The 14,437-nt window shown below is 44.5% G+C and overlaps 1 protein-coding gene across 8 annotated transcripts in view; it reads left to right on the top strand.

Moving 5' to 3' along the window:
• birc6 (baculoviral IAP repeat containing 6) overlaps nucleotides 1-14,437 on the top strand; it is a 139,704-nt gene that overhangs the window by 31,300 nt on the left and 93,967 nt on the right. For 6 of the 8 annotated variants that reach the window (XM_083987807.1, XM_083987812.1, XM_083987811.1 and 3 more), the window contains exons 17-32: nucleotides 502-635; nucleotides 1,003-1,164; nucleotides 1,270-1,401; nucleotides 2,647-2,744; nucleotides 2,830-2,977; nucleotides 3,103-3,236; nucleotides 3,885-4,031; nucleotides 4,123-4,310; nucleotides 5,480-5,797; nucleotides 6,284-6,383; nucleotides 6,479-6,693; nucleotides 6,778-6,986; nucleotides 8,094-8,446; nucleotides 9,600-9,819; nucleotides 12,755-12,891; nucleotides 12,993-13,130. In XM_083987807.1, coding sequence (XP_083843933.1) covers nucleotides 502-635; nucleotides 1,003-1,164; nucleotides 1,270-1,401; nucleotides 2,647-2,744; nucleotides 2,830-2,977; nucleotides 3,103-3,236; nucleotides 3,885-4,031; nucleotides 4,123-4,310; nucleotides 5,480-5,797; nucleotides 6,284-6,383; nucleotides 6,479-6,693; nucleotides 6,778-6,986; nucleotides 8,094-8,446; nucleotides 9,600-9,819; nucleotides 12,755-12,891; nucleotides 12,993-13,130 — 2,833 coding nt within the window. The remainder of the gene's footprint in view (nucleotides 1-501; nucleotides 636-1,002; nucleotides 1,165-1,269; nucleotides 1,402-2,646; nucleotides 2,745-2,829; nucleotides 2,978-3,102; nucleotides 3,237-3,884; nucleotides 4,032-4,122; nucleotides 4,311-5,479; nucleotides 5,798-6,283; nucleotides 6,384-6,478; nucleotides 6,694-6,777; nucleotides 6,987-8,093; nucleotides 8,447-9,599; nucleotides 9,820-12,754; nucleotides 12,892-12,992; nucleotides 13,131-14,437) is intronic. The other 2 variants (XM_083987809.1, XM_083987810.1) reach the window with 2 other exon arrangements.

Genomic DNA, 14,437 nt, shown 5'->3' on the forward strand with positions numbered 1-14,437 from the left:
CAGGCTATACACGTCTATGTCAGCAACTCCGCGTACGTTTGTCCTCTGATCTTCCTTCACGGGGAATGCGGTGCGTCACTGGCACATACTGTCAGTCCTCCTATGTAACGTTTTGCTGTGAAATATGACTGAAGGCGCGAGTGAAAGTCTGCACGTGTGTTAAAAAAAAGGTTGAGCGAGCCAGCGCACACTGCAAAAGAGAGAGGGAGACGAGACGGTCCCACAGCTGCATCAGCAACATTAAACTGATTTATAACTTTGTAATCGGGCCATCGGCCGGTTCAAGCTACTTTGAGACTGATTCATTAGCCCGTCTACCGATGCACTCGCATTGTTTAAATCAAAATTGATTTTCCGATTCAAATCACTTTTCGTTACACCCCTATTGGCTAGCCAACAGAGCTGGCTAGGCTATTGACTTTCACATGTCCATCTGCCTGTAAATAGGTGACATCATTGTTGTGAGACGCTAATATATAATGTGTATGTGTGTGTGTGTAGGAGAAGGTTTCTGCAGTGAAGACGGAGTCGGCTCCTTCCTCAAAGAAAGCAGAGAACATGCGAGGCTGCGACCTGCTGCAGGAAGTTTCAGTCACAATCAGAAGGTTCAAGAAGACGTCCATACCCAAAGAGAGGTCAGATCACTACTGAGTCATGTTGCTGACATTTTCCAAACTTTTCACTTCCCAGGACAAAGGAGCCCCCCCTCCTGGGAATCCGGGGGAAACTACTACATGCTTATATATCAATAAATTCAACAATACAACTATATTAAAATGTTTTAACTTTCTGGAGGAGGATGAAAACAACTGTGTCACACACTTCCCTCCACATTGATCAAACTGTGACCCTTGGAAACAAAGTAACAGTAATAAAGTTCCGGAAAAAACTGGAGCAACACCTACTACTAAGGCTCCTGTTGTCTTTGCTGCACACACACACACACACACAGTCCACCACCAGCTTAAACCCTCACTGTCTCTGTCGCCCTGCGCCGCTCAGGGTCCAGCGCTGTGCCATGCTGCAGTTCCCAGACTTCCACGAGAAGCTGCTGGACTCGTTGTGCCGGCGGAGCGAGGCCAGCCCCACCACCGAGCACGCCCAGAGCCTCATCCTGGACATCCTGTGCTGGCTGGCCGGGGTCTTCTCCAACGGCCCCTGCAGGTAGGACTGAAGCTCAACAACGGCAGAGTCGTCCAGGACACCAGGCTCACACATTCTGCTCCGCTCTTACTTGCTGATGAGAATCTCCTTGCTTGTTTTTTTTAGTTTACGAGAGGGAAAGGAGGGCCTGCTGGCCAAGACGCGGACACGACTGACGGATATTGTGCGGGTGTGTTTCTTCGAGGCTGGCCGGAGCATAGCGCACAAATGCGCTCGCTTCCTCGCACTTTGCATCAGGTAAGTTACATTGTTCACTTAGCTAGAATTTATTTTTTTATTTTTTCTTATTGTTATTATTCATTTATCATGCTTAATTACAAATACTGCTTTCTTCTGTTTTTCTTTCTTTTACTGCTATTGCTATTTGCTGTTTATTATCTGTGCTATACATTTCATTGCTGTTGTCTTCTGCTGCTACCATGTATATTTCCCCACTGTGGGACAAATAAAGGATTATCTTATCTTGTCTTGTAAAACCTACAGTGTCTGAAGCATTTCCCTCTAGCTCCTGGCACCTATACTGTAAGAGCTGTAGAGACAGAGCAGCTCAGTTTATAGAGAGGAGCTGCGTGTCATAATTGACATCACAATCCTCTACACTGAAGATACAACATGATGATGAATGATGAAGAATTACAAGTGTTACTGACCTTGATGTCTTGACTAGCAGCTGCTCAGTGTTTTAACACTGCAGTGTTCTTGTTTGTAGTATTTTTTTTTTCAATGGATTAACTGCAGAGAAGACGACAATCTGCTTCCTGTTTACACCGGCCCACACATGCCAAATGTGAATTATCATGTGATGTGTTTTCAGGTGTCTGGACTAGTGATGTCACGATTATAGATTTTCTTGGTAATCACGGTATTAGGATTATCACGATTATTCTGCATTAATTAATTTCACAACACTATGAATGTGTAAAATCAAATCTAGTCAAAATATAATTACATAACTGATCATATACACCAAATATTTGAAGTATCTTTTAATATAGGACCAGTTATTAATCTGTCAGGGGAAATGTTTGAAATATTCAAGTCATTAGTTGTCATCTATACCAAATGACAGATGAAGTTTGTGACTACATTCTGTCGATCATCAGGCCATTACACACTGACACTGAAACTATCTGACAAATAAAAAGTTTGCACACAAACATGTCGGGTTTTTCGCATCCGTATATGTAATACTAAGTGAACGCCGTTTCAACTTTGTTTAACTTGTTGCACTGAATGCCGAACCCGTGTCATACCACAACACAAGTAATTGCAAATGACAAATGAACATTTCCTACCAATTAAATTCAAGAAAAGAAGTAATCGTGACATCCCTAGTCTGGACTGAGGTTGCCTGAAGCACATCCTTTAAATCCAGGGTTGTCCATCTCCTGCGGTAGCATGGGCCTGTTTGAAGCAGTTGTTCTGTCTTTAACTTTTGTTTTCGTACAGTAAATGATGAACATGCTGTTGTGTTTCTCGTAGCAATGGGAAAGGAGACCCCAGCCAGCAGAGTTTAGGTGTGAGTCTCCTCAAGTCTCTCCTAGACAACATGCCTTACTTGACTGCAGCAGCAACGGGTGGTAAGTGACCAACAACAGTTCAGAGCAACATGCAGCACCGTTTTCATCACCTGGCATCAATACAACCCCCTGTGTCTGTTTCCAGGCTCTGTGTTCTGGTACTTTGTGCTGCTGAACTACGTAAAGGAGGAGGACCTGGCCGGCTGCAGCACGGCCTGCGCCTCCCTGCTCACCGCCATCTCTCGACAGCTGCAGGACCGCCTCACCCCACTGGAGGCGCTGCTGCAGACCCGGTAAACCTCCATATAATAGTCACCCGTGTGATTCTGCTGCTGCTCTACGTCCATGCTGCTTTCTTGTCGTCCTGTTAGGAAAATGATAAATAACTCTCACCTCTCTGCCGTCTTGTTTCCTGCAGCTACGGTCTGTACAGCTCTCCGTTTGACCCGGTGCTCTTCGACCTGGAGGTCAGCGGTTCGTCCTGTAAGAACGCCTTCAACAGCAGCATCGGAGTCCAGTCGGATGAGATCGACCTGTCTGACATTATTTCAGGTAGGAAGCCATCAGCTAAACAACTGCAGCACCAGCCCTACAATCTGGGATGTTCCTGACTGACTAAGTGACTGACTGACAGATGATATTTCCAGTGAGGCTCCCCCCCAGGGGCAGAGGGAGAACTAAAGATAAGACGGCAAAAAGAGAGAGGGAGAGTGAAGTAATCAATACCTGCTAAGGATGCTAGCAGATATGAATAGATCCTAAACAGTGGAAACACCACAACAGGAAATGAGACGGTACTCAGCACAGCAATAAACAATGTGTTATGAAAGAAAAGGGTTCCTGTCCAGTGCAACACCAGAGGGTTTTTTTTAAATGTGAAACAGTTACAGGAAATATGGAGCTACTACCTAACATAAGGTTTGCTTTATCCAAAGCATTCAGCGACTGAATAACCTATACATTTTGAACCTTTAAACTATCAATTTTGACGAGTACGCACAAAGTCAGCTGCCTGTTAATGCTCTCTTAAAAGCTCTCTAGCCTTTCATACACAGTTAAATAAGACACGACACGACTCCAAATGTTTTTTTTTTCTGCAACCAATCAACTAATGAAATCTAGGTTGACTAATGACTTCCTTGTTGACTATTTGGGGGCAGCCCTTATTCTAACTTTACATGGTGTTTTGTTGTCCGACAGGAAATGGCAAGGTGAGCAGCTGTGCTGCAGCAGAGGGCAGCTTCACGGCGCTGACAGGACTCCTGGAGGTGGAGCCTTTGCACTTTACTTGTATCTCTACCAGCGATGGCACACGCGTGGAACGAGACGACGCCAGCATGTTCACTGGTAAATACCAGTCATCTCTCATTTAATCTTTTTAAATCAGGTTTCACTGTATGAACTGGTCATCGTCTAAACCTCTGATGTTGATCCACAGTGAGTACGTTTGGCGTGACCCCGGCGGTGGGCGGCCTGTCGACGGGAGCGGTCGGCGAAGCTTCTACGGCGCTGAGCTCTGCGGCACAGGTGGCGCTGCAGTCACTGTCCCACGCCATGGTGTCAGCAGAGCAGCAGCTGCAGGTGCTGCAGGAGAAACAGCAGCAGCTGTTGAAGCTGCAGCAGCAGGTGAGACAGGCCGTTGTCTGATGACTTTTTAATTTAACAAAGCCTAAAATGAGATTAGGTCACTGCCAGAGGTTTCAGATCAGTGCTACTGGTTCAGTTGTTTCTGTTATTATCCTTTCCTGTTAAACCCACACTAATGGAATTTCACTTAGGAAAAGAAGAATATAAAGCTAAAATGTATGTGTACTTTACAACAGTAAAAATATGTGAATCAGTAGAAGACTCTGACTTTGAATGTTGCCGTCACTTATTGTTTCATCACCTCCATGGATGAGCATGTCAAAGGCCCAGCTGAAATAGATTATGTAGCTTGAGTCAAACTGAAACATTTAAAGGGATATGCCAACATTGTCTTGCCTCACTCCCGAGTCCATGACCAGCAGATAGACACCATCCTTTCGACTGTGCGTGCAGTAACAAGGGAGATACGGGCAGAGCTGGTGCACCATAGTGTTAGCCTGCCTCCTACCCGAGCTGAAATCAGCAGTAGAAGCTGATTTCATTTTAGCTCTAAACATTTCAAACATTTTTAGGTGAGAAAGTAGCCGTTTAGATCAGCAGTGTGTTAATTTGTCTAAATACCAGCTGTTTACAATTTTGTTCGGACGAATTCGGCGCTACTCAAGCTAGCACTTCCGGTTACTTTCACAAAATAAAACACCTGTTGCCCTTTACATACAGAAAACCATGACGATAGAATTTGTGCTTTTACTTTGAAATAGGAAGCTAACCTACCCTCGATGTAGCTAGCTTGAACCAAAATAAACCGTCTTTGCTTGAACCCTCCATTTTGACCGATCTCGTCCCGTTACGGTATTTGACCGCTCAAGATGCCTTACCGGAGAGTTTTGTCAGTTCTGAGACGAAGATCTTGTTTAGAGTTGCTGAAGAGTTTCTCTGATGGCTTTAGGTGGAGGCAGGCTAACACTACCTATACACTTCCAGCGTTTGAGCTAAGCTAATTACGGGCAATACGGGCTCTATCTCCCTTGTTACTGCACGTACAGTCGAAAGGATGGTGTCTATCTGCTTGTCATGGACTCGGGAGTGAGGCAAGACACAAATTTTTTATTTTTTTTGGCATATGTCCCTTTAATGTTGCCTCTGACTACAGTCAGAACCAGTCTAGAGTTTTTGTCTTGTGATTAAAAATTATTCGCTGTGAACAGAAGGCCAAGCTGGAGGCCAAGCTGCATCAGACCACCTCCGCAGCCGCCGCCGCAGCCGCCGCCTCGGGCGTGGGACCCATCCACAACTCCGTGCCTTCCAACGCCTCCTCGGCCCCGGGTTTCTTCATCCACCCTTCGGACGTCATCCCCCCAACGCCCAAGACCACGCCGCTGTTCATGACCCCTCCTCTCACGCCGCCCAACGAGGCCGTGTCGGCAGCCTTCAGCGCAGAGCTGGCTCACCTGTTCCCTGGATCCATGATGGACCCGGGTCCCGTCAACCTGGCTGCACACAAGAACGCACAGAAAGCCAAGCCGGTTAGTAACATGTAGAGTGACACTCCATCAGGTGTTGGTTGTTGGGATATACAAAAAACACGTATGCAGTAAAAGCTAGAACTAAGTGTCTAGTACTTTTTTAAAACATTTATTTTATACATTTATTGAACAGGGACATTGAAACATTACTGCAACTGTGCAAGATTTAGCCAAAAAGGCTATTTTTCATCTGTAGGCCCTGGACAGATGTTACAATGTCACCCTGAAAACAGAATACAAGAGGAACTGATTAAAATTGTCATAAGCATACAGAATAATAGGAGGAATAGAAAAGATTGATATTAATAAAATAAAAAAAAGATAAAAACATAATTCAGGGCACCCTTACACTACATTATTTAGGTATTAGAGTTTGTCTTGTTTATGTAAACTGTCCTAGTATTGTAATGTTTTGTAAAAGGACATAAAGAGTGGAGTGTTGTGACATTTCAAGTATGTTGAAATATTGTTTTGTTTGTGATCCAGAGTCCCATTGGCAGTGGTCTGGCTTTGGCCATCTCCCAGGCATCTCACTTCCTGCAGCCTCCTCCTCATCAGTCCATCATCATAGAGCGGATGCACTCAGGTATGTGACAGTGTTCCAGACTGGGAATGTGGACCGACTCCGGCTTGTACATGCTGAATAAGAGAAAACTAAGTGTCCGTCTGTCTTCCTCCCAGGAGCTCGGCGCTTTGTGACGTTGGACTTCGGTCGTCCTGTCTTGCTCACCGACGTCCTGATCCCGACCTGCGGAGACCTGGCTTCTCTGTCCATGGACATCTGGACGCTGGGCGAAGAGGTGGACGGCCGCCGGCTGGTGGTGGCGACCGACATCAGCACCCACTCTCTCATCCTCCACGACCTGCTGCCGCCCCCCGTCTGCCGCTTCATGAAGGTCTGTCTCCAGGATCCTCAACCACATCATGATGTTGTTTTTTCCAGCTTTACTTCATTTTTTTCTCCATCATTTACCCATCAGATCACTGTGATCGGTCGCTACGGCAGCACCAACGCTCGGGCAAAGATCCCACTGGGCTTCTACTACGGCCACACCTACATCCTGCCGTGGGAGAGCGAGCTGAAGCTGATGCATGATCCTCTGCGGGGAGAGAGTGAAGCTGCCAGTCAGCCAGACATAGATCAGCATTTGACCATGATGGTGGCGCTGCAGGAGGACATCCAGTGCAGGTAAGATGTTTGTCTGACTGACCCAGAATCTGTTCACTGGCCCAGTCGTGTCCGCAAACATTCATTAAAAACAATAAATGTCATCACGGGAGGCATCAGTAATGTACCACCAATGACTGAGTTGTAGGCGTAGTCCTCTAGTGGGCTGCAAAAGAATTACAAGTCAGCTGACAAATCATTTTGCAGACTGTACAGTTTTAATGAAGAGAAAAACTAGAGACCCAGAACGGAGAACAGCGGTGATTAAGAAAGCAGTTAGAGGAAATAGAGTTAAGAAACACATGATGAATTGACAAGTCATCTCTCCTTATCAAACAAAAACAATCAAGCTTCTTCTGCCTGAATTTTTGTCGTTGTTATTTGGCCTCTGCATTGTTACATGGTTGGTTGTTGGCTGCCAACATTTTTGAGATTTTTTTAGCAGAGCATGAGTTGGAAAAAATAAGGAACTATTAAGTGAAACACTTGGGCGACCAACCAACTTTTTTTTTATTATAATATATAGAAACTTTACTCAAATGGGATGAAGTGACAGGGAATTCATGTGTGCAACAGTGTTGCTCACTGTGTTTGGAAGTGTGGAGTGTGGAATAAGACACAGGGTTTCCCGCAGCGCTTTCCTGTTAAGGCAGCCGCCTTAACAACAAAGAGCTGCCGCCTAAACTAACGTCTTAAAAAAATAAAAATGTAGCGATATTCCCTGCCGCCGCGACCCCCCCCCCCCCCCCCCCCGCCACAGAACAGACACCACCTTAACTAACACATTTTCTGGGGGAAACACTGAGACAGATGCAATTTGGTGGCAGTGGATTAGTAGCATCATGCTACTAAGACAGAATGCTGATTTGACTTGTAGATCGATATAACTGCTGTCCTTCTGTCGACTCTGTTTTTGTTAAGTACAACGTGTTAAAAAAGCAGGAGAAGATTTAAAACTGATGCACAGGATCAGGTTTTAGCACTGGAAATCTGCTTTGTGAGGTGTGTGAAAAGATTAATTAAGTTTATTTTTTTTTATTGTGTAAAGACAAATAACAGATATGTGTGGTGATAACAAGACCAGAGGATGTGTTTTTTTTAATCTTCCCTCTCCTTTTCTTCTTCCAGGTATAATCTGGCGTGCCATCGACTGGAGACGCTTCTCCAGAACATCGACCTGCCGCCTCTCAACAGCGCCAACAACGCCCAGTATTTCCTACGAAAACCAGACAAGGTGGTGGAGGAGGACCAGCGTGTGTTCTCAGCCTACCAGGACTGCATCCAGCTGCAGCTGCAGCTCAACCTGGCTCACCACGCTGTCCAGCGGCTCCGCGTGTCCCTGGGCGCCGGCCGCAAGTCACTCCCCACGTCCGGGGCCGTGGAGTCCCAGGAGATGGTTCACAACTCCTCCACGGAGCAGCTGAGGACCATCATCCGCTACCTGCTGGACACACTGCTCAGCCTGTTGCACTCCAACAACGGTGAGCAGGAAGCAGGAAGCAGGACACACATCAGCAGTTATACGTTTAAGCAATATTACCCGAGAGGGTGTGTTTTAACGTCATTTGAGCACAACAGTGAAGCGGTCAGCGCCGAGGTCCGCAAGTGTCACTGAAGTGCTCAAATTACGTTTAAGCACACCCTCGAGGGTAATATTGTGATTATACAGCTATTACCAACAAAATAAAATGTATCATCAAAATATATTCATTTTGATGGACAATTTGCTCTCAAATTTGAAAGGTTTTTGCGAGTGTGCTTCCCGTTTCAATGGGAATACATGGGGTCCGACTAATACCTGAAACACAATCAGTCACGTCAGTAGACTCCTATGTGTAATGGAACCTAGTTTACCTCTACAGCAAATAATCCGACCCTTAGTAACGACCTAGCAACAGAAAGGATTTTCTAGTCCCAGGTGAACTGAGCTGACATTAATGTTTTATCACGGTCCCTGACTTTCCCGAACTAAATCAATACTGCGTCGCCGACACAGCTGATGGGGAAAGTCAAACATTTCCATTACTACAGATTATTTAAAAGCCCAAAAGTTGCAAAGAGAGAGAGAGAGAGAGAGAAACATAGAGCTATCTTCCATTTTATCCAATGACATATTCAGCTCCAGGCCATATTTTATTTTCACCGCGGTTACAACTAGTGTCTCTCTGACTGTACACATACAGAAGGGAACAGCCTCTTGGCTAAAACGCTGCGGTTTACAGCATATTCACAAAAAAATGGTTATTTAATTGTTCTAAAATTTGAGTTTGGCATCTGACAGGAACTCTACAGGAAGTTGATTTAGTTTGTGATTTATTTTCACGAGTAACATAACGTTTCTAAAATTATAAAAATAAGAATTCATGGATGATTACCATGGAGATGGATAAAACATGACATCGCGGAGTAATATGTTTAGTGATAAGTTAGGCGAGCTGTTATGCTGATTTGAGCACATTCTAAATGTCTTGTTGACCAATCAGATTGCTTGGTCAGAACTACTTGTTGTATAATGTTACATAATGCAGACGACAGGGTTACAGTCAGTTTGGATGATTTGAAACAGTTGTTGGCGGATGCATCCTAAATAACACAGCTCATACTTAATCCTGTGGTGTGTCTGCATGTTCACAGGCCACTCTGTGCCCTCGGTGCTCCAGAGCACCTTCCACGCCCAGGCCTGCGAGGAGCTCTTCAAACACCTGTGCATCAGCGGGACGCCCAAGATCCGTCTTCACGCCGGCCTGCTGCTGGTGCAGCTGTGTGGAGGAGAGCGCTGGTGGGGCCAGTTCCTCTCCAACGTCCTGCAGGAGCTCTACAACTCAGAGCAACTGCTCATCTTCCCCCAGGACAGGTACGGGCCCTGGACTCCATGTAGTCACAACACAGTAACAGCATTATACAGATTTGATACATAATCATGAGGTAATGAGTCACTTGACACTTGTATTGGAGTCATATTTGTTTAGGAATGACTGTACTTTGACTTGTGTAATATAGTTGTGTACTCCATCAGCTTCCCCATTGGCCGTCTCTCTGTCTGCACTGTTACCAACTTAGACCGGTCACTAAATATAGACTTTTTTTTCCAACAAAGTGAAACAGAATAAACTCTCACACACTGTCTTCACTTGCGATCAGGTATACATTTTTTAAGAAAACCACGTTTTGGTCCTCAGATCTTCATCATGTTATCTTACAGTGTAAAATGAGAGAACATTTAAAGCGATATTTCCTATCCTATTTCCTATTGCCATAATCTCTATAGTCATAACAGTAGGTTTATTACCTTAAATTGCCGGTGCAAGCTGTCTTTAGATCGGCAGTGATACAGTACAGATTTTTGTTTTCGAGGTAAATGCAAAGCTGGTGTTGTGCCGAAAAGAGACTCCTTGCCGAAAAACGACTGCTCCAGAGGGGAACGTGCAACGGCGGCTTTGCATTTGCCTCGAAAACAACTCCATCTCGTAACGTTCCATTATTATCTCAGCGTGGTGAATGTGCAGGTCACAACTTGTCCACCAGAGCGTTTTGGAGTTGTTGGATTGTGTATTTGATGAGTTTTGAGGGAAAGCCTGGAAATACCATTAGCCTCCGTAGCGTTAGCTGAGCAGCTCGCGTCTCTGCCCCGCTGATCTAAAAACAACATGCAAATGTTGAAATTTCCCTTTAAATAGACTGGATGATGACCATGGACCAATCAGATCTCACAAAAAGATTATGTCATTAATTGAGATGAGTAACATAAAATCACTGCATGGCACTATCTGTCAGCAACATGAATAGACAATAGAGCTGAATGCAGCTTCAGATAACAGGTAATTCAAAAGCTGAGGTGCCATAGTAAGAAATATATATTTACAAATCAGATCCCCTAAACAGGACATGAAAAGAGGTAGAGTAAAAAATACATAGCCAAAAAAGATACAATTAAGTACTTCATATAATCCACCAACAGACAATCTGACAACCAACATATCATAGCTACATATTAAGAGAAAGTTCATCATTCAAGCCCTTAGGTAAGATAAAAACCCAAAATGCTTCACATCAAGAGTTTAATCTGTTTCACTTTGTCTTCAAGCCATAAGAAACTCTGTTACCATCAGTAACCACAGTAAACCACAGCTGAACTAAGGATTACATCAAAGCAAGGGCAGCGTGTCCTGCTACTTTAATTAGATATGAGAACTTCATGGTGATAAAAAGTAAAAACATCATATATTTTCCCAGATGACAGCCTGTCTTCATCCTCAGTGCCAAAAAACTCAACCAAACACTCTCATCAATGATTCTTCTGTCTCTGATTGACAAGGGCAAATCTATCACTCCACTGAGATGATTTTATGTCTGCTTCACTGACGCTCCACTGCTGCCTCTCCATGCAGCTTCACAGACTGAGGCCTAGTCCACATGAGCCCGGGTATTTTTGAAACCGGAGTTTTGCTCCGCGTCCATATGAGTGGTGTAATAAAAACACTGCGTACACACGCAACCGTGGAATCCGCTACCAAGTGACGCAATGCACGTGTGGAAGGCTGTTTTAACCAATCAAAATACAGTGGAAACCGCTTATGGATCAAAAGGCTTGGGACGGAATCATTTCTATACAAATGCTGTTTAAATAATTCGTTATCAAGAAATCCGCTTATAGTGTTCATGTTTGGTCATTTTATGGATGAAAACATGCGCAAAAACAATTTAAAAACTACGTGTAGCCTATTTATTTTATTTTCGGCGGTGTCCCTTTGACATGCACTGCTGCAGCAGCCTGCACATGTTGCTGCGCTGTGTCTTGACTCTTGTGCTGTGTGTTGTTGTGTGCTGTGTTGTTGTGCTGTGTGCATCACCTGGCTGCTGAGCCACATGACTGTCGGTGCGGCGCAACTCTTTATCACTGGCTGTTGTGTTGTGTGTCAAAACATGGATGAATGAAACATATCCACTTTATATCGACCGCGGACGTCACGTACATTTTCGGCTTTTGGCTCGTTCCGTTCATCTCCACATAGGCTCCCCCCCCCCGTCGTACCCGGTCTGACAGTGACATAGGCTATTGCCTGTTCATTCATGAAAATCATCCCGAAAAACTCTCAATCAAACAAGGTGGGGAATAAGAAACTGCGGCGCTACTGTAGTAGTTCTGTAATTTAAAAACACACCGGCAGCAGCCCAGCTGATCTGTAGCGTCACTTGTTACTGTAAATGATGCTGTGTGGAAAAGCAGCTGTGGTCTGTGATTGAGGGTGAGTTTGGAGCTGACAAGAGGATCGCCCTGACGACCGTTTCGTTATATTTTTCTCATCAAAAAACTATACAAATAGCATTTAGAGGATGTAAAAAAAGAAAAAAAAGAAAAGTGAAATAATAAAAATCCACTTTATCACCTCCATTTTTGCGAGCTCACGTCAACTTCTGCAAACCGCTGCAAACAACCTCTGGGGCTGGCAGTGTTTACATCAGCACGTGTGCAGCTATGACGTAAACGAGAAGAACAATCACGGTTGCAGTGTCCACACGCACCCGGTGAAACCAACCCCGGCCGAAAACCCCACCCTGGACTCCGGTTTCAAAAAACCACGGTTTCAGGGTTCCAAAAGCACGGTTGCGTGTGGACAGGACATACAACCGGGAACATATGTTCACGGTTTCAAAAATACCCGGGCTGGTGTGGACTAGGCCTCAGTCCTGCAGGAGCTGTGTGGACAGGATATTCCCATACAAACACCTGAGACACAGGTGGATCTCAGGTTACTAACTGCAGTATTTTCCTCCTCTCTCCATCCCAGGGTGTTCATGCTCCTGTCCTGCATTGGCCAAAGATCCCTGAGTAACAGCGGCGTGTTGGAGGGTCTCCTGAACCTGCTGGACAGCCTGCTCTCTCCCCTGCAGCAGCCAGCAGCTGCAGCCCAGCGCAGGACTGAGGGTAAAGAAACCACCACCACCACCAGAGGAGGAAAGAAAGTTACACAGTGTCTCTGAATGTGCACGTCAGGTTATTTATTGTGTGTGTGTTTGTGTTTCTAGGTGTTCTGGATATCCCCATGATCAGCTGGGTGGTGATGCTGGTTTCTAGACTGCTGGACTATGTGGCCAGTATAGAAGACGAAGCCTCAGGCGCAAAGAAGCACCTTGGCGGAAAAGATAGGGAGAGATCATTCACAGGTAAACCACCTACAGTTTAAAACACCTGGCATTATGTGTTCTCAGTCATCAGATTGCATTTGGATAGAGCTGCCTTGACCACATGAAAGTACAGGTGTAAACGCATCCAAGACACATTGAGGATCCGATCGGTTAAACCACTTCTGAAGGTGGTCAGGGACACACTGTGACCACATTGAACAATTGTGTTTCAAATGTTTTTATTGTGAAGCAGACAGTATATCACATATACATCCATCTTGGTTTATGCAATGCTTCAATATTTTGTAATATAAGTAACAAAGGTGTCCTACGAATAAGTAAATAAATGAAAAACAATAGATGGGAGAAAAATAAGAAATATACAAAAATAAGTAAATAATACATTTATGAAATAAATAAATAATAACTCCCTCCCTGACCCACCCCGTCCCACCCACCCAGTACTACTCAGGTTGTCCTACATCCTGTTTCAAGAAAGAAATAATCGGTTGCCACATCCTTTTGAAGTCTTCCAACCTACCACTAAGAGAATAACGAATCCTTTCAAGGTGTAATGTATCAGTCAGTGCCGTTAACCATTCTTTGAAAGTAGGTGTCTCCGTTTTTTTCCAGTGGAGGAGAACAAGTTTTTTCCCACAGAGGAGACCATAGGATAAAAGGCGGCGCTGCATATTCTGTAGGTTCCCAGTGTTCCCTGATGTCCCTAGTATAACCAAGAGAGGATCAGGTTGTAATGTAGTCTTGAAGACTTTTGAGAAAAATGAAAACACTGCTGTCCAGAAATGTTCTAGTTTGGGACATAGTGTGTAGCTATGAAGTAGATTTGCCTCCGTTTGGTTACATTTTTCACAGATGGGTGATATTTCTGGGAATATTCTATGTAATTTTACTCTTGAGTAATGCAGCCTATGCAGAATTTTAAACTGGATCAGACAGTGTCTAGCATTTAGGGAGCAAGTGTTGATATATCTCAGGCTTTCCTTCCACATATCCTCCGCTATCGTCATACCCAATTCTTTTTCCCAGCCTTCCTTTATGTATTCCGTATTCACCTGATCTAGTTCCTCAAATGAATCATATATAACTGAAACTGCATTCCTCTCCTTCGTGCACTCTCTAAGACACCTGTCTAGCTTGTCAGGGGTGGCGTTTTCAAAATGGTCCAGATGTGTCCTTACAAAATGTCTGACTTGGAGATATCTAAAAAAATCACTTTTTGACAGACCATATTTCTCCTGTAGTTGTTGAAATGACGCAAATGAACCACTAATGTACAGGTCACCTACACTACCGCATTGGACAATTAACAATTACTGTTTACATTG

Source organism: Trachurus trachurus (assembly GCF_905171665.1).
Source record: "Trachurus trachurus genome assembly, chromosome: 15".
NCBI lineage: Eukaryota > Metazoa > Chordata > Actinopteri > Carangiformes > Carangidae > Trachurus > Trachurus trachurus.